The sequence below is a fragment of the Hirundo rustica genome, chromosome 8, assembly GCF_015227805.2.
Source record: "Hirundo rustica isolate bHirRus1 chromosome 8, bHirRus1.pri.v3, whole genome shotgun sequence".
Taxonomy (NCBI): domain Eukaryota; kingdom Metazoa; phylum Chordata; class Aves; order Passeriformes; family Hirundinidae; genus Hirundo; species Hirundo rustica.
The window spans coordinates 16,310,102-16,329,085 of record NC_053457.1 but is presented as its reverse complement, the minus strand read 5'-3'; the positions used below and the strand labels follow the sequence as shown (position 1 = coordinate 16,329,085).

Genomic DNA, 18,984 nt, shown 5'->3' with positions numbered 1-18,984 from the left:
GTCTCCTTTCGTATTTCTGCAAAGCAGACTCTGCAAATAGACACAATAGTTCCTGTCCCATAATTGCAGAGTCTTGCCAGTAGCTGGGTAATTGCACTCTGGGAGAATTAAGTCTGGGCTGTTGGAAACCTTCACTGTGGTTGAGACAAGGGCAATAAGCTCATGTCACTATGGTCATGTTGTGCATGTTTCCCATGATTTAGAGCTCCCTTTACCGCTTCATGTTTGCTTAAAGAGATTTTTGAGCAAGAAAAAGAATATTTATTTATCCTGGTGAGTTATGGATTGGAATTCCCTCTTCATTAAAAAAAAAAAAAAAAAAATTATTAAAGAACTCCTTTCTGTGTCCCCACATTTGTTCATCTAGTCTGATCTGTCAAGCTGTGGCTCAAACTTCCTTAGGGAAATTAAGAAATTCTGGCCTTGGTTACTCCTTCTCCCCTGCTTGAACATATTAAATTTTTTCAATGGAACCAGTCTCTTTTCACCTCCAACTGCCAACTCACCCACCTAAATGTAATCATGGCTTCAAAATTACCCTGTGATAGCATCAAGCATAGGAACAACCCCTGGCGTTTCCATGAGAAAGGAAAAGCCTTGTCAGATCTTTCAAAGCACTGCTGCTCAATCAGGGATTTTTGGGGGCTGCCTTGCCATTTCTGAGGAAACAGAGTTGCAGGTCCAGGTGAGCTTTATAATATCAGTTGGTTATGAAATTGGAAAAACAACTGGGAAGCAGGCAAGCCAAGGTCCCTGCTCTTTGCAATTGGCATTTGGATGTGTCTAGTGGGTGCTGTCAAGGAAATGAGAGCTTTGATATTTGTGGTCCTCCCAACCCAGCCAGTCATCTGCTCTGCAGATGTGGATGGTCACTCCTTGTTCCAGTTCAGTCATCCTGGCTCAGAGAGCAGAACTACAGTAGTCACAGCTTTTCCAGATGTTGAGAGCTGCAGCTCCCTAAAGGATCATATGCATGTGCATATTCTTTGCTTCCCAAAAGTCGCTCTGGGATCTACATTTCATCAACTGCAGCAGGCCACAAAACAGGAAGTTGAAGAGGAATGAGCTGTGGTTATATTTTGTCCTGTGCATTGTAGTGGCTGGGAAGGTGCTGGCAGCTGAGGCATGAGGGCGATGGGACTTGCCCTGTTTTTGTTACGATGTTTTAAGTCCAGAAGAGACAATTTACAATGGTAACTAAGGAAAACTTAATTGAGCAGCTTGTAATGAAGGGAAAACAGATTTGCTGGCAGCAGTGTGGGGTTGTGAGGTGGGGTGGGATTAATACTTTGCCCTTGATTAGTGAATGGGATAGTCCTCAACTGAAACCTGAAAGTGCTGGCGTGTTGGAAGGAAGATGAAGGAAGAAGGGTACTTCTTTAGTAGTTGTTTCGTCTGTGTGCTTGCACTGATCATCTTCTATCTCAGAAATTCTGACAAATTTCACATCACACCTTTGGGAAGGCCTCAGGTGGTCTGTGACCTTTGGCCAGTACCATGAATGTGCACTGTTGGAGTACCAGCCACCAGCTTGCACACAGTTTGGTAGACCCTGATATCTTTCAGAGTCACTCCTTTTTGATAGGTGTTTTTTTCCCTTCTCCTGCAGCTTGTGGAGAGACCTTGCAAGACTCAACAGGTAATTTCTCAGCCCCTGGCTTTCCAAATGGCTACCCCTCCTATTCCCACTGTGTCTGGAGGATCTCGGTGACCCCAGGGGAGAAGCCAGGTGCCACAGCCGCACAAGGTGTACTCTGCACTTCTCTCATGTGAGGTTTTGCCTCACTGTGATGACAGTGTTAGAACCTGCCAGAAGATCTCTGCGTGCCTGGCATGCAGGAATGGAGCTTGGAAAGGCTCCTGAGCACCACTCAGGAGAGAGATGGAGTCAGGAATACATGATTTTCGAGGAGAGAAGTGGTGATGCTGAAGCAGAGCTCCTTACATATCTGGGCTGTGTGTTGATCTCTGATCCTCCCTCTCAGTTTGAGACTGAACCCTACACGGACATTTCCTGACACCTGTTGGCTTTGGCAAGGGCACATTGCTTTGCCAAAGCCCTAGATTAAATGTGCTGCAGTCTGGGGTCCTGAAGGGAGCTGAGGAGCTGTGAGTGACATCTGTGGCCTGCCCCTGTCGTGCAGGTGTAGTGTCCCTGTCAGGGAACTCCCACTTCCTGCCTTGAAACGCCAAGCCCCGCTGCACATCAATCACCCACTCTGTCTGCTTTCCCCCCAGCTCCTTTTGTTTCATTGATCTTCCTGTAGAACTGAAATCGTTCCTTAATCCAGCAGCACCCGCCCTTCAGGCCTGTCCCGCCATACCAGGCCGCAAGAATGAGCAGCCCAACTTGGGAGCTCCTTGGCAGAGTGACTTTGCTGAGGATCACCCTCAAGACGTGCTTAAGACTTGGACAAAGAAGCGCAGAGCTCATTTGTTTTGGAACAGCTGCTTGGCTCCAGGACCTGTTCCTGTCACCTGCAAGCCCAGCCCCATGCCATGCTGAGCTCCTGCCATCAGCTTCAGGGAGAGCATCGCTGGGGCGAGAGGGCCAAGAGCCGTCCAGTTGTCAAACTGTGGCACTGAGAGTTGTGTGGTGTCAACCTCACTATAAACTCTCCCTTTGCTTCTCAGCATCTTCAGACTTGTGTCGGGAAGGCCCCAGCATCCATAGATGCTGAACCACTAATGTTAAAAGAGGAAATAAAGAATTGATTTCAGATTAAATGCTTCAATTTACCTGTTTAATCCAGTGCAGTGATTGGTGCAAATTGTTGCACTGAGGTGTCAGTTGAGAACGGATATGGGGCTTATAGCATCTGCTAGAAGATGAATCTCCTTTTGTTGTCCAAAGTCAGAATACTGCAAAAATGTGAAAAAAGTGAGTGACATCATTGCAGACTGCACTCTACACCCAGCCGGGACTTTGGGGGAGAACATCCATTTTAATACAAAGACATTTCTGTGACTATGTTCGGACTATGGATGTAAATCAATAAGATGGGTCAAATCTTTCCAGAAAAAAAATACAAGTTCTCACCAATGGTGATCTCCATAGATGACTTCCCGGACCAAGGCCAGTGATCCATCTTAGAGAGGAAGGAGACCAAAATAATAACATTTTAATGCCAAGCCCTGTTTGGTAAAACTGCTGAATGCAATTGCATCACAGTGATGGTGGGAGTCTGATGGTCAGAATGTGGAACCTAATTAGCAAAATTAGATATTTCTTACAAGTATCATTTATATGCAGATATAGACCCCAAACATGTGTGGTATGTGACAATGCCTTTATGATTTTTACATTACTCAAAACCAGAGGGTTTAATTTTAAAAATCCAAACTGGGCTTTTTTTTTTTTTTTAATTAAAATTTTAGTTAACTGAGAAGTATTGAATTTGAATTACAGGGTTGATAGCAAAGGGCTCTCTGCTGTCATACGCTGTCATGGTTTCATTAAAACACCTTGAGAAGCCTTTCTTTTTTGAGAAAAGGTGGTGTACAAATCTTAAAAATGGCCCAACTCTCTTTGCCTGCATACTGACTTAGGCAGCACTGTAGTGAAAATGAAACAATCTATAGGGTCTTCTCTTTAAAGTAACTCCCTCCCCAAAGAGAAATGTGCACTCTCTCCTTTCAGATTATGTTAAATTTTACATCAATGGACTTATTTAAAAGTCGCCTTTGCTGGTATGATTATGTGGAGGTGCGTGATGGCTACTGGAGGAAGGCTCCATTATTGGGTGAGTAGCTATTTAATTTTAATTGCATTTTGTGTATTCTTCTTGATGCTTTGGAGGGTGGGTGGGGAAAACAAACAGAAACAAACATTTCTTTACTTGGAAGGATCCTAGGTCCAGCACTGGCCATCCCTTAGTGTCTTCATCCAGAGAAGTCAGTGTGCTGTGTTCACTCCCAATGATCTATGCTCTAAGCCCTGTGGTCACAAAGGCTTTATTCCTTCCTTTTCCAGCTTGAGAAATGAGGCAGGGAGGGAAGAGAGCCAGGGCCCTGGCTGGGACTGAAAAAGTGGTCTCTGGAGTTTTGTTATTGCTCTTTCCTAAGTCCAGGGAAGAACTGTCAGGCAGTCAGAATTGAAGCAGATGCACAGCCCCTGACCCGAGCTCCTGCCATTATTTCTCACAAGTTTCTGTTTACAAATACACAGTACTCTGTACTTTGAGCCTCTGTAGTCCTAGCAAGGAACTTGCTAGACTGTACCATGTCAAATTGTGCAAGCACTCCACTCTGCTCCTGCTCCCAGACATCTCTAGGAGGGACAGCTCCTCTGCATCCTCCCTGTTTCTCTGCCTCCTGCTATCATAACTGCAAGTCTTCTGTCACCTTGAGTAGTTCAAGAGTCCCACCTACTTTGCCACTACCTCTGATCCTGACCTCATCTCCTAAGCTCTGTGTTCCAAACATGTGAAATGTGGCACTGCAAACAGCTGTTTCCCCATAAAAGGAAAGGAGCAGTGAGGTTGGACATCATCCCCTAAGCTGTGTTAGAGGAACTGCACCCCATGCTGCAGCACAGGACTGGGCTGTTCAGCATTGGGTCACAGGGTTTAGGGAGGTCTGGGTGCACTCCCTGGCCCCAGTGGACATCCTAGCCCTGGTACCAGGTGAGGTGCTGAGGCTGTAGCCATGCTGCTTCCCAGGTTTCAATGAGCTTGCCTTTCAGGGCAGTTGGCAGCTGGTTTTACCGTTTACTGCCTATTTTGGCATTGGTAGCATATACTGCTGTTCTCTGCTGCATATGTGTCAGGTAACTTTGCTCCAGCAGCTGCAACTTAGCTCCTCGTTATGTTTGGGGTTTTTTTGGGTTTTTTTTCTGCTGAGTAATTTAAAGGTACTTCAGAAGCCAAGCACCTCCCCGTTCCCCTAGTGCAGGTGGACTTAGGAGCGATTCCATCTGGCAGGAGACGCTGCATGAGTGGCCTGTGGTTCCCGCATGGGGCTGAGCCCATGAAATTAGGTCAGAAGAGGCAGACAGACGGCAATTCAGCAGGGGGCAAGGAGGGGGATTAGTGTGAATTGTGAAAGCACGGGCTTCTTGTGGAGAGAAAAAAATACATGTGTGCTGCATATTTTCCCAGGGAAGTGTGTGAAAACCCAGCCTTTAAACTGTGTATAACTTTTTATGAATGGGCCCTTTATCACACTCTGAGGAGCTTGCTCATTCTTCTTCCTCATCTGTGTTTCCTCTTCTTGACATCCTTGTTAAACTCCAAGTCTAAATCCAAGAGGAAGTTGCTGAGTGACCCTAGAGGAAGAAGCTTTGCAGTGCTGATGCTGTTTTTAGCGTCCCCGTTGGGAGTGGAGATGGGGGATGCTATTGATACGCTGCAGGGCTGTCACACTGCCCCAGCAGCACTGGGCAGGTTGGGGGCACAATAGTAGCTGAGTAAAGCTGAGTCCAAGATAATATTTGGATGGGTGACTGAAAAAAAAAAAAAAAAAAAAAAAAAAAAAAAAAAAAAGAAGCAGGTAGTGAAACTGCCATTCCCAGCCTGTTAATAGGAAATACAATGCTGTCTTGTACCCAGATTTTTTCCCAGTGGAAGTTGTTCACATATGTCTTTGCTTGGTGTTGGAAGGCTAGGATCCCTATCACCCTTGTCCTGACTGAATTCAACCTGAAGAACCGCTCTTTGCATCTGTCAGATCCCAGCTGGGATTCAGTTGGACAGGGTGCCAAGACCATGTTGAATTCAGTGTATCACCCTGCTGGTGTCAGCTGAAGTGAAAAAACCATGTTTGCTCTGTCCAAGCTCCTGACCCAAGTGCAGGTCCCTGCCTGTCAGTGCATGCTTGGTGGTGGTTCTGTTTCTCTTGGAGCTTCTGGCTTCAATAGGGGAGCACCAAATTGGGGTTGTTGAGGTTGTCTGAGCTGCAGATGTGCTCTGCAACTGTTCTGTTTCAGGATTCATTCCTACTGGCAAAATTTGGGAGCCTATGTAGCAAAATTTGGCTGGTATATGCCAGAGAGCTCAAAGCTGGGGAAATCACAGAGCAAAATGGCTCCTGGTCTCTTTCTTTTGAAAGAAATTAAAAGACTGCAGAAGCTTAACTGGGATTTTTTGAATAGAGAATGAGATAAATATTTTTCTCTCATCAGCATGACCATGTCCTGCCCTTGGTTTGACTTGGAGTATTTGCTCCTGGGTGTAAAGTGCTGAAGGAGCTTTCAAGGCTTAGCAGGTGGAAAGGACGTTCTCTAATGCCACGTCTAGAAGGACAGGGGGATGCTTCCCCACCATGGTAGCTCATTTGCTTAATTATGTGATCAAAACAAGAGCCCTTTTGAATTTACCAGGGCAATAGAGGCTTCAACCGTAATTGCTGGATTCTGCTCCCAGCTGAAGAGAACTTTAATTCACTTAATAATGGAAAATAATATGAATTAATGAAGAAGGGACATAGAAACTTATTCAAAAGCACAATTGATGGGAGTGAAAGGGTATTCTACACAAGCACACTCCTTTAACCAATGACTCTTTGCTTCCCGAAGTCACAGGTGAGTGTTGTGCTGTGCTGTCCCTCAAGACATTATAGAGATCTTTATTGTCTCTTTCCTGCCTTCTAGGTAGATTTTGTGGTGACAAGATTCCTGAACCAGTAATCTCCACGGACAGCAGGCTGTGGATCGAGTTCCGGAGCAGCAGTAACATCCTGGGCAAAGGTTTCTTTGTGGTCTATGAAGGTACAGCCCTTAGCTAGAAGCCTGCATGGTATGGAGCAGACAGAACGGGATGCAGGGGTTTTATGGGATCAGCAGGAGTTCTGCTGCACTGTGTGGTTATGTACAGCTGTGCTTTTGTTTTTATGGGAATTGACAGATTTTGTGGCTTGTTTCAGTAGACAAGGCATGGATTTTCCAAATAGATTATCACATTTTGGGGGGCAAGACAAGATGGGAACAAAAAGCAATAGCTTCTGTACTTAGGCCAGATTCTGTTTCCTCTAACCAGCCCTTCTAAGGAGCAGTGTGTGGAGCAAGTTTCTTTCAGTATTTTAACAGGCAAAGTTCTCTTTCGGATCATACATTTTATATCACTTACTACAGATTGTCTTGGGGTGTTTTTGGTTGGTTGGTTGGGTTGTTTTTTTTTCTCAAATGCAAAGATTGCTCTTCTGTTTCTCCTTTGTATGTTTTACTTGCAGAAAATTGGAAATTAGAATGTCAGATCTTCTACAGGTCAAGTATTTTAGAAACTTTCATGGCCCTGAGATGATGAACCAATTCTGAGGTGGAGAAATACTAATGCAGTCATTAAAAATCAGTAACTTCCCTCTTCCATTTATGCTTGTTTTTTTTTTTGCAGTAATGATTCTAAAATGCATTAAAAGCTGTCATTGTTTTCTGAGTAGCAGGCATTTTTCTTAGAAATATCAGTGTTGTCAACAGTATTGAGGTTGACTTTGTTGATACCGACATTGCATCATCTTCTTTCTTCAGCCACAGGAACAAGCATAATGCTGGAAGCCCAGTGCCCAAGTGTCCCAAAAACTCATGAGTAATGATACTAACAGAGGGAAGTGAAGCAAACATGGGACTGTTGGGGAAGTGCAAATAAAGCATATGAGGATTTCACAGCAGTTTGGGGGTAACAAATCTGTTTCACAGGAGAAATATCTGGTTTCTGCAGGAATTGTTGCCCCAGAGACAGAGGTAGCTTGCCTGAGGTTGGAGTTTTTTTTAAATCTCTCTCCTGAAGAACAGCTGTTGCCTGGACCGTGTGGTTTGTAACACCCCCTTTACAGTAGTTTGTTGGAATTAGAAGTGATCAAATTAGCGTGCATGGCATCATCCTTCATATTGCTAAATGGTATTGGGAGAAAAATAATTTACATTGGCTGCATTCCAAGTCACTTTGCAAAGTGATTTTGTTTTCCCTTGACAATTTCCCATATTTCCTGTTAATTAATAAATGATCCCTAAAGATTCAGTAAAATAAGAGCTTGCTTCACTTGACTTTTGAATAGAGCAATTGAAGGTAGAATGTGCATCCAGTGGTAAACCAAACTCCAACTTCCTATTTTCCTGCCTCTTCAAGACTGGCTTTTTATATAACCTTTCCTGCAAGAAGTTTCCCATTGTATGGCTGTGAAATCCATGGCTATGCCTGAGAGCAAGCAGAGTATGACTGGTGTGAACCAGCTTATGCTACAGACACAGTGATGGCTCATTGCACAGTTCCATTCTTATCTCTGGATGATGGAGAGAATGCTTAAGCATTGGATATTTCATTCCTCCTCTTGTCAGAACACCCCGGTCAAGAGAGTATCAACATGTCTCTCCATAATTTATTTGCTGAAATAGAAGATTTTCCAAAAATCTTCTTTAAGGTGTATTTCCCTCTTAAGCAAGTTCTGATAATGTCTGATTTCTTTTGCCATTTGCGAAGTGGCTTACTCAGCTCTTTTGTGACTTCTGTGCTTAGGCAATAAAGGTAGTTTGTATTTCCAGGAGGGATTGCATATAAGTGTTCATTTTCTATCAACTTTGTCCAAAATCTTTCTCTGTTGCCATTAGTTCCTCTTTTTCTTTTCAACTCCTCCTTGTAGAGCTGTTCGTGGCTATAGGGTCTTAAAGGGCCAAGAGCATTTTCTGGTTATTACAAAGTTGTTTATTATATAAATGCATCAGTCTCAAAGGCAAGAGTTCTAAAACATGTAAATTTACTAGAAGTTATAATACTTAAAGTCCCAGTGGAGACTTTAGAAGCAGGTTAACAGAGAGTTCCAACCTTGGGGGCAATAACATATTAACACTCCCTCACATTTAGCACACTGCTTCTCTGTCTTCTGCTTTAGTGACAGTGCATATGAATGCTCATGCATCTGAACTTTTCTGCAAACTGTGGGTGAGGACTGATTTTTGGATTTGGGTTCCTCCAAGTCTTGGCCCTAAAGTTTTCAGAAGATGGGAGGAAAGAGGCAGAAGCATGCAGTCATATGACAGTAGAGTTACTTGATAATAAATGACAGTTTATGTAGTGAAAATGTCCTCCTTAGTTCAGTCATTCTGTTCCCTTTCTTTCATGAGATTTAAGATGGGAAGATGTTGGTGCTTTTTCCCTACAACACTGCTGGCAGCCCCGAATTTGCCATCATTATCGTCTTCTCAGGCTCTACCAGTGGATGTTCTTTCACCTTGCAGTAACGTTCTCCCAAGTGTAGTTGACTCTCAGCTGTATGTCAGTGTGAACTTTTGCAGTGGATAGAGAAAATATTATTTGTTGGCTTTTGGTTTCATGACTCTTAGGAAAAACAGTCCTCTGCTGTTGTAGTCCTCTTTGTGTTAGGTGGGGGAGACAGTTCTTTAAAGGGTCCTTCAGAGGTTTTCTCAAGCATCACTTGTAGCTCTGAATATATGAACTCAAATTGCAATCTAAATTGTGCTCTGCAGCTGAATCTTTGGGTGCAACTTTTTTGGTGATATTTAGTACTGATTCTGTAAGAAGGATGTTAGCTGCACTAAAGAAGCAGTGCTTTTATAAAACTCAGTTACATTAGCAGCTTACAATGCAAGACCAAGACAGTGTCTCCCAATGCAAGCCATTTGCAGGACACTACATGGAGACCCATACCTGAGTTGGTAATACAATGCCCTGTGGGGAGAAGCCAAGGGTGAGGATGGTTGATATCTTGCAGGTATCATTGCAGTACCATCTCTCTTGTACTTTCTGATGGTGCTTTTTGTTTCCTTGACTTTAGGCAAAACATTTGTGTGTTTTGTATACGCGTGCCGTGAATCATGGATAACACAGGTTTTAGCCTGAAATCTTACTTTCATTTCTTACATAGTCTTGCAGGTAGTTTTGCTGAAGTGCTGTTGTCTTCAAGATCTTTACTAGTTTTGTATTAAACTAGATTTCCATTAAGTTTTCTATTTTAGTATTTAAACTTAGTCTTATATTTGGCACTAAAACCTCATTTTCATGCACAGCAGTCAGCCTGATGGTCTGGTGGCGAACAGCTCAAGTTGTGCTTGTTAATATTGCCATCATGTGGCTGATTAGATTTGCAACTTCTCTCCCCTTCCACACCCTCCCCACCAGCTTTTCTTGGTTCTTAAAGTGGCTGGGAGTATGAATAACACAAATTTATAAAATTCTCTGTCCCAGGGAGCTCACCTCTGAGGACAGTAGCACAGCAAGATAGGAGACACTGTCATAAGACAAAATGTTAGATTTGTAAAAGTGTCCATGACTTGTGTGTTGCCTTCGTATAGCAAGAAATACCAAACAGATTTGATGAGAAAGGTGCATCATGGAGCAGACTTCACCTACAGAGAAACTTGCAAGTCTCGTGAGTTTGCTGTTTCTTTTTTATGAAGCTATTTGTGGTGGAGAAATACACAAAGGTGCTGGCCAGATCCAATCTCCCAATTACCCAGATGACTACAGACCTTCCAAAGAGTGTATCTGGAAGATCACAGTTTCTGAGGGTTTTCACATAGGAATCACATTCCAAGCCTTTGAGGTGAGAAATGTCATTGCATGTTATAGATACTATTTTGCCTCTACAAACCCTTTAAAATGAAGAAGAAAGTGGTGGTAGTAATAATAATATCTTTTGACTACTTCAGAGTATCATTTATCTTACCAGACATTTGCTCAGAAATTTTAATTTTTGAAGTTTAAAATATGCTGAGTTTTCATAAACTGTTACTCTAGACAGAAGCAATTAGAAGAGACTCAAAAATGTTGATGATGTTAGATAGGGACTCACAGGTCTGACACCACTACCTCCCCACAGCTATTCCTTGAACCTTCTTATTTGTAGTTGTTCTTCTCTGTTTTCTACAGCTTCTCTTGCAAAAGCAGTTTGCAGATAGTCAGGGACTGGGTTTCACCTCAGGATAGCCATGAAGTAGTGGCAGAACTGAGATGTGCCCAGGCTTGAATACATTTGAACTGCAGAAGAGACTCCGTGGCAGCCACAGCAAGTATTTAGATGTAACCAGTTGTTTGGGGAGCTGCTCTGTGGCCAGTATAACAGTGTCACTAGCCTGGCTGGAAGATCTCTTCCTAGTGAGGTACAGGCACACACTTTTCCTCTTGCAGACTGAATGGCACAATGCGTGCTCTTACGACTACCTGGAGATCCGAGATGGCCTCACTGAGCAGAGCCCACTCATCGGTCACTTCTGTGGCTATGAGAAGCCAGAAGACATCAAATCCAGTTCAAACAAAGTATGGATGAAGTTTGCATCTGATGCAACCATCAATAAAGCAGGCTTTGCAGCAAATTTCTTTAAAGGTATGTGATCTAATACCTCAGTCAAAGCTGGGGACAGATTCATCCCTTAAGCTCCTGCCATCCACAAATCAATTAATTCCATCTATCAACACAGTATCATTCTATCTACTTGTACTTCGGATTTGTTTGTACAGTTTGCTTGCAAATATTGAATTTATCGTACAAATTGCTTTGAGAGTGTAGAGGGTGTTGATGCTGAGGCAGGAGCACCTCCTCCCTGATGAGGACAGAAATCAACTCTGCTGGGCTGGTGTCAACATGAGTGTTGCTGGATCGAAGGTCATCTCCATTTAGCCATGCCAGAGGAACACTGACATTTTCAAAGAAGTACTAATACTACACAAGGAGTGTTAAAACAGCTCTCTGCCTAAATTCTATTTGGAAGAAACTTCTGGAGAGAGGGTAAATCTAAATGCAAGTAGGGTCCCAGTAAAAGAACACTGAGACCTTTAGGGGACAAATGTGTTCCTAGCAGGCTGACTGTGGCAGAGACGTCTTTCAGCAGAGATTAGTTCTATTATGGAAACACAGGAAATCATTCTCTAAAATCAATCTGAGTTTCACATACAAGTTTGTATGGGAAGGCAGTTATACACCTGAAGTGCCTTCTCTGTGATACAGATTAGAAAAAAAATGTGGCGTTTTGTTTTGTTTTTAATGTATATGTGTGTAAACCTGTACAACTAAGTACAATTGAAGACACACGGATTTTCTTGTGGAGTTTTTGCTGGCAGATTAGATCTTCAGTGGTCTGCTCAGATTTCTCAGGTTTGGAATCAGAAACCGGTGTAGCTTGTGGATGGTTTAGAGCATTTTTAAAGTTCCATGGCAGTAAATTCAGCTGAGGCAGACCAAAGTGCTTTTGCTTGAACCAAGCATCACAGAAGTCATATCTGCACAATTTCTAGCCAGCTTGCATTGTGGGCAGAGCTGATGTCTGTGTGCAAAAGCTGTGTAGATTCACATGCAGGCTACATGTGGAGTTTTAAGCTGGAACCTGAAGTTTGGAGCCTCTACCTCCATATTCAGCAGGATTGTGACTACCAGGCACTCCATGAGCAAAGGGAACAAATTAGATGTCTCTGCAGGCACTCTTCAGATTACTTCTCATAGATGATTGCGCAATGGGTAAGCTTTGCCTTAATGAATTATGAAAGGAGAGCTTCAATTTAATGCCTTACAACACTGAAAGAAAATAACTTAGCCTAAAAAATCAGAGTTAAGGATGGAATTGAATGCTATGCTTTGTGAGAACAAGCAATTGTAATGTCTAAGTTTTCAGAGAAAATAAGCTTGCAATTAGCTTAGAGAGGGTAAACCATCTGTCACACCCAAGGTGCATTGCCAGGAAGAAGATATGAGAGCATTACCATCATGTCCACCCTGTCAGGTACATCTCATGGGATATTCCCAGGATTATTCTTGGTTAGTTATCTTCATTTTGGCAAGAAATTGTTTGTATCAATGAAGCCTACTTTTATATGGTTGAAGTGTTAGTTCATCTACCTGGAGCAGGGGAGTTGTCCTGGTTTGGGACAAATTTGGGAGAAAACCCCTGTATAGGATGTCTCTAAGGAAGCAAACCTAAGTGGCCCTTCCCTCTAACCGGTTTGGAAAAAAAACCTCTTTGGAGAAAAGTGGAAAAAACTATTTTACTAAACAAATGAAGTGCATACAAGTATAAAGAATGAATAATATGAAACAATAAAACCTCTCCTTCTGGAGTGAGATGGCAAATTGAGAAAGTCCTTGCCGTGGGTGTAGCTCGGCTCTCTCTCAGCGTCTCTCCTCAGTCCCAGTCCCTCCGGCGCTGCTGGAAAATGCCGAGGTCCAGGCCCTGGTGGGCCGCAGGTGCAGCCCCCAGTGCTCCCCTGGGTTTTCAGTCCAGAACAGGTTTAAACAGTTCCAAGAAAAAGGAAAAAAAAAATCAGTCTAGGGAACTTCTCTGCCCTAGCTAGCTGAAACTAACTAAAAGCAAAAAAAAAAAAAAAAAAATCTCTGTCCTGCAGTCTCTCCAAGCCTCCGCCGAACACCCCGTCCGCAGAAGAATGTGGAGGAGTCAGGCAGTTTTCTCAAAACAAACTCTGCGCTTCTCCTTGCTCTTAGAACCAGTCTTAAAGGCACAGGACTCAATATATAGCACAAACAGAACAGACGATTGGGATACCAAGCATCATAAGTTACCCTAGGACAGGAGTAGAATGAAGAAGGAGCAGCAGGGTCATGCACTGCCTGTGGCTCCTCTCGCCTTTGCAAACCCGTGGCTTGCTGAAGGGGCTGAGTGTAACTTGTAGGGTGTAACAAGGCAGGGGGGAGAGGGCGCTGGACTGAAGTTTGAGCCGGGGAAAGGGAAGCAGAAAGATGTTTTCTGTAGGTGTTTTAAATGTATTTGTTTTCAGTTTTGGGTTTCCCCATACTGAAACCAGCACTCAAATATTTATATTAATTGGCAGTAAATTAAGTTAAATTCCCCCAAATTGAGTCTGTTTGAACAGAACAGTAATTGGTGGATAATTTGTCTGTCTCAACCCAGACTTTTCTTGCTCTTATTCTTCCTGTTTTCCTCCTCATTCCATGGGAGTGGCAGCCAGGGAGTGAACCAACAGCTAGGTGGGAGTTTGGCTGCTAGCTGAGGCTAACCCACCACAGCCACATTAATAAAACCCTCTATTAAGGGATGCATGTGGAATCAGGGGTCAGGGTGAGAAGCCAGTGGCTTTATATTAAAATGTTAGTTCAGGTTGTTGAGACATGATTGAAGATCCTGACTTCAAAGTCCAGGACAGCAAGACTTCACGTGCCTGTGGAAGGCAGAACTACTTGTGTGCCCTGCCATCTCCTTGCAGCACGCTGTTCCATGGGGTATGACCTCCCTCAGCTCCATTACCGTGTGTGCCATAATGGGTTGGTCCTGGTAGCTCAAGTTACTCAAGAGTGTGAGGGATTTAAAACGAAGCCAAAGAAATGGTATATGAGAACAAAAGGCAGTGAAGTCTTTACAGGAGACAGTGTTTTCCTGCTTGTGTCTAGAAAAAGCACTGTTGACAGGCAGCAATAATGGTAGTCCTTATGGTTCTGGTGTTAGCAGTGTTTCAGCACTTGTGAGCTTTGCTGCAGTGCCTGCTCCACAGTCTTGGCTCAGCAGTCAATGCTGTTCCTTCTGTCCAGAAGGATTGCATGAGGAAGATCAGGTTGTTTGGGTGGCCAGGAAAGGTGCGACTGGCTCTGTTTTCTCCTGACAGAGATGGATGAATGTTCTCTGCCGGACAATGGTGGGTGTGAGCAGCACTGTGAGAACACACTGGGCAGCTACAAATGCACCTGTGAGCCTGGCTATGAGCTGACAGCTGATAAAAAGAGCTGTGAAGGTAAGTAACCTACAGATCGAGCCATCTGACTGTAGGACAGGTACTACAGCTAAAAACGGAATTGAACAGTCTTGGAAGTGATTTTCCTTGCCCCTGCATCCTCTTTATTTCACTTTATTTTCCCACAAACAGATTTTTTTTTGTTGTTGTTAATATCTTCCATTGAAAACAAGTTTTGGTTAAAAAACCCTAAAAATACAATACTCTGATTTATACTAAGTATAAACATGACCTAAAACCAGTTGTTCTTCATGGCCAGAGATTGCTGTTCAGACCAGATCTCCCACAGTGCAACATAAAGGAGGTAGGCATTACAACCTAACCACTGAGTGGCCCAAAAGTATTTAAATTTAACACTGAATTTATTTTTCAAAAGGAATTTACTTCACTTAATAAAATATCTTTGTTTTGTCTTCATGCTTTTCCTTACTGAAGAGAATTTTCCTCCCTTCCTCTTTATGGAGCAAAAAAACCCCCCATGTCTGTAATGGAAGCTGTTTGTGTCAGCTTTCTAGAGAGTTAATCTCATGCAAACAATGTTGCTTCTGCCAACAGTACAGCTGTTGGTGAGCTGAGAATCCATCCATTGTTCTTGTCTCAAAACTCTGTCTGCAGGGACATTTAGGGACCTCCACATGCCATCAATGGTGCTCTCAACTCACCCGGTTTGCCCTGACTTCTGCTTTTGTCAAACAATGTTTGGGTAAGAGTGCTGTCGACTTGGTGAGGGCAGTCAGGGGTATACAAAAGGCTTGTGGAAGCTTTTTTTTTTTTTAGTAATTTCTTCCCATTTTAGCAGCCAGTTGCTAAACTTGGGAGGTTTTTTTTTTCTGAAGCTTCACTCTTAACCTCCTATTTTAAATTCATTTGTGGGCCCAAAACAGAAAGGGTAGTCTTTGAAACCGTAGCAATACAAATCAGAGTAAATTGTTTTTTTTTTTCTCTAAAACCAATTGCTTGCTATTTATATTGCAGCTGCTTCCTTGGGTTAGTCCTCATAGTGCAAAATTATGCTGGGAACAAGACACAGAAAGCTTTTATCCCTGTGAATTTTGAAGATGTGGCCATATCTCATTATTCTCAATAAACAGCAAGAAAAAAAAAAAAAAAAATTGCTTTATTGCAAATAGAATTTTGTAGCAAATTGAGGTTTACTCCTTTGAGGTAAACACCCTGCCCTCCCACAAGAGGATGAAGTTGAGATGTCTTAAATTTTTAAAGGAAATGGGATAATAAAGCTAAGTCTTGACTTTGCCTTCAACTTTCCCTAGAGAAGATGCAGTCCAAGTATAATAAACCACTGAAGAGTTGGCAGGAATGTCTTCCCTAGGATTCCATTATCTTGTAATTACTCCACTACTGATAAACTTGCAATAGTAAGGTTTGTTGCACTGAGTGTAGGTGAATTTACCAAACTGGCCTTTACAACTGTTATGCATGTCAAGTCAGCTGAATCACAGTAAGCCCAAGGACAGAGATTAAAAAGGAAATTAGTCTTACATGGTGGCTTTCAGGGCCATAGTCTCACTGGGTGTGTTTGACTGGTGATTTACAGTAGGCAAAGTTTCTTTGTCTTCACACTTCCCAGCACTTTAAGCCTGTTCTGGAGGCTGGGATTTGAAATGTGCCACAAACCGGGATCTGGTTCATTTGCTAGTTAACACTGTGGCCCAATCTGTGTGTCTGAACAGAACCAAGTAAAACTTGTGTTCATTTATTGCCTCTCCAGCTGCCTGTGGGGGCTTCATCACCAAGTTCAATGGGACCATTACTAGCCCTGGATGGCCCAAAGAATATCCTACTAACAAAAACTGCATCTGGCAGGTGGTAGCTCCAGCCCAGTACCGGATCTCTCTGCAGTTCGAAGTGTTTGAGCTGGAAGGCAATGATGTACGTAACCAGTCCCTGCATCTCAGAGGTGGGACTACTGGCTAAATCAGAACTGGCTAAATCCTTGGGGTACAAGGAAGAGGAGACTTACTGCTAGAGCTTCTGGTTGTTTTCCCACCCTGATGTAATTACACCAATAACCGTGACTGTTCTCCTTGAAGCCTGGATTTGCTTTCTCTGTAGAGTGAAAGGGTTAAAGCTGTTCTATTATAAGAGGGTACAGTGGTTTAACCCAATCTGGCAACTAAGCACCACACAACTGCTCACTCACTTTTCCCCAGTGGGAGTGGGGGACAGAATCAGAAAGGTAAAAGTGAGAGAAACTCATGGGTTGAGATAAAGACAGTTTAAAAGATAAAGCAAAAGACACACATGCAAGCAAATAAATGAGGAATTAGTTCACTATTTCCCATGGGCCCCAGGAGAGCAGGGCTCCATCACAAGTAATAGTTACTTGGAAGATAAACAATGTCACTCCAAATGTCTCCCCTTTCTTCTTTTTCCCTCTACTCACTTTATATACTGGGTGTGATGTCCTGTGGTATGGAATATCCATTTGGTCAGTGAGAATCAGCTGTCCTGGCCGTGTCCCCTCCCTGAGCACCCCCAGCCTCCTCACTGGAGGAGCAGTGCAAGAAGCAAAAAAAAGTCTTGACTCTGCGCAACTCCTGCTCAGCAATAACAAAATGTCTTGATATTATCAACCCTTTTCTCAGCACGAATCCAAACACGGCTGAGTACCAGTCACTGTGAAGAAAATTAAATCTACCCCAGACAAAACCAGCACAATAGGCTTCTTTTCTTTACTAGTTTTGTGTAATTTTAGGTATTTTCCATCCCTAATAGGTGTCCCGCCTCCCACCTCCCCAGTGCTGCTTTTGCAGGAAAATAATTGGAAATGAACAATGAAGCAGAGTTCTTCAAGGATAAAGGAAATAACAGTAAAAGAGTGTTCTCTGCCATGCACGGTGGAGTTTGAACAAAGCATTCAGATCTGAATTTCCCTACTGTAAATGGGAGTAGTGGCACTTTCATAATTCAGGAGGCTGCTAAAGTTCATTCAACACTGTCAGGTTCTTGGATAAGATGGAAATAATTACTTTTGCTAAATTCAGTGGAACCTTTGGAATTCTGAAAAACACACCCGTGCTTTAAGATCAGGGCAGCAAGCAAAGGGGTGAGAAAACTGACAGAGGAAATTTTGGGCAAGTTAGGAGTGCATTTGAGTACAAGGCTGTTTCTGTTCCTTCTCAGTGAAGCCTCTGTCCCCTTCCTCTGAAATGTTCTATTCCATGGCCACAGAGCTGAGAAATCTGTTCCTCTCTTGGCAAGTCTGTAAATATGACTATGTTGAGGTTCGTAGTGAGCTGGCTTCTGATTCCAAGCTACATGGCAAATTCTGGGCTCAGAGAAGCCTGAAGTAATCACATCATATGGCACAACCTGAGACTGGAGTTCAAATCAGACAACACAGTCTCCAAGAAAGGTTTGAAGTTCACTACTTCTCTGGTACGTGGCTGTATTCTTTCACTTGCTTAGCTGTCTCCTCTGACTTAACCTCTTGGTTTTGCTGAACTTTCTTCAACATCCTGTCAGAGCCTGACATGGCTCATTAAATATAAAAGCATGGTTGCTCTGTTCTGCGCCACCTTCATGTTGGGTTGTCAGCGCAGTGTATGGTCCAGTTTCACAGTGTGGTGTCAGCAAGATGCATGAGTTCCATCAATGCCTCCAGTCCTCCTACAGCAGGAAGCAATGTGGAATCTAACCCTAGAAGTTATTTCTGTCCCTAAAGTATTAAAGAAAAGTTTTTTCCTCTGAAACTAGAAGATCTAGAAATTTCCAGTAGTGTTCTATATAGCAGTCATTCCCATCAAAGCAGCGTGTACTAGTGGAAGTTTTTCATCCTCTGTTCTCAATCCTTTGTCAGTGATGTACCTTGTTGGCAGGCAGTTCTGGAGGTTAACTGTATGTCATTTGGAAGCAGAAATTCAATTTTGTTCTGTCTTTTCAGCAGAGTCCTGGGAGTATTAATGCTTTTGAGAGAATGATCAGGCCAAATGGCCTTGAATTAGGAGAGGTGCAGAGTAGAATCAGGGCTAAGGTTTGATTTATTAAATCTAACAGGAGGATGAGATGGGTGTGTTTCATCTAGAAATACATTTGGGAGTGAGGAGACAGATGAAGTTAATGAGATCTAGGGAGGGCATATATCGAGAAAAATTTGAGATAAACTTCTCATAAATTAAATTGGATTGGAAACCATGAGCAGATCCTGTGCTCAGAAAGTGATATTGAGGAATGCGTAGTCCTGAACACACGGAGTAGACTGGGAAATATGTCCCCTGGGACATATTTCAGGGAGCAGCTCATACTCAGATCTTCTTTGTCACCTGGTGGTTTGTGCTCAGGCAGAGCTATTTAGAAATGGAGGCTCATCAGAGCACATAAGAAT

At 43.0% G+C, this 18,984-nt stretch overlaps 2 protein-coding genes across 2 annotated transcripts in view; one reads left to right on the top strand and one right to left on the bottom strand.

The window, feature by feature from the left end:
• Window positions 1–17,438, top strand: part of TLL2 (tolloid like 2) — a 75,964-nt gene extending 58,526 nt beyond the window's left edge. Inside the window, exons 9-16 of the mRNA XM_058421554.1 lie at window positions 1,610–1,725; window positions 3,641–3,743; window positions 6,590–6,706; window positions 10,346–10,491; window positions 11,076–11,271; window positions 14,514–14,639; window positions 16,369–16,529; window positions 17,376–17,438. Of these exons, the coding sequence (XP_058277537.1) occupies window positions 1,610–1,725; window positions 3,641–3,743; window positions 6,590–6,706; window positions 10,346–10,491; window positions 11,076–11,271; window positions 14,514–14,639; window positions 16,369–16,529; window positions 17,376–17,438 (1,028 nt within the window). The remainder of the gene's footprint in view (window positions 1–1,609; window positions 1,726–3,640; window positions 3,744–6,589; window positions 6,707–10,345; window positions 10,492–11,075; window positions 11,272–14,513; window positions 14,640–16,368; window positions 16,530–17,375) is intronic.
• Window positions 17,439–17,578: 140 nt separating this feature from the next.
• Window positions 17,579–18,984, bottom strand: part of LOC120755806 (uncharacterized) — a 61,871-nt gene continuing 60,465 nt past the window's right edge. The window contains exon 9 of the mRNA XM_058421553.1: window positions 17,579–17,660. Within this exon, the coding sequence (XP_058277536.1) occupies window positions 17,579–17,660 (82 nt within the window). The remainder of the gene's footprint in view (window positions 17,661–18,984) is intronic.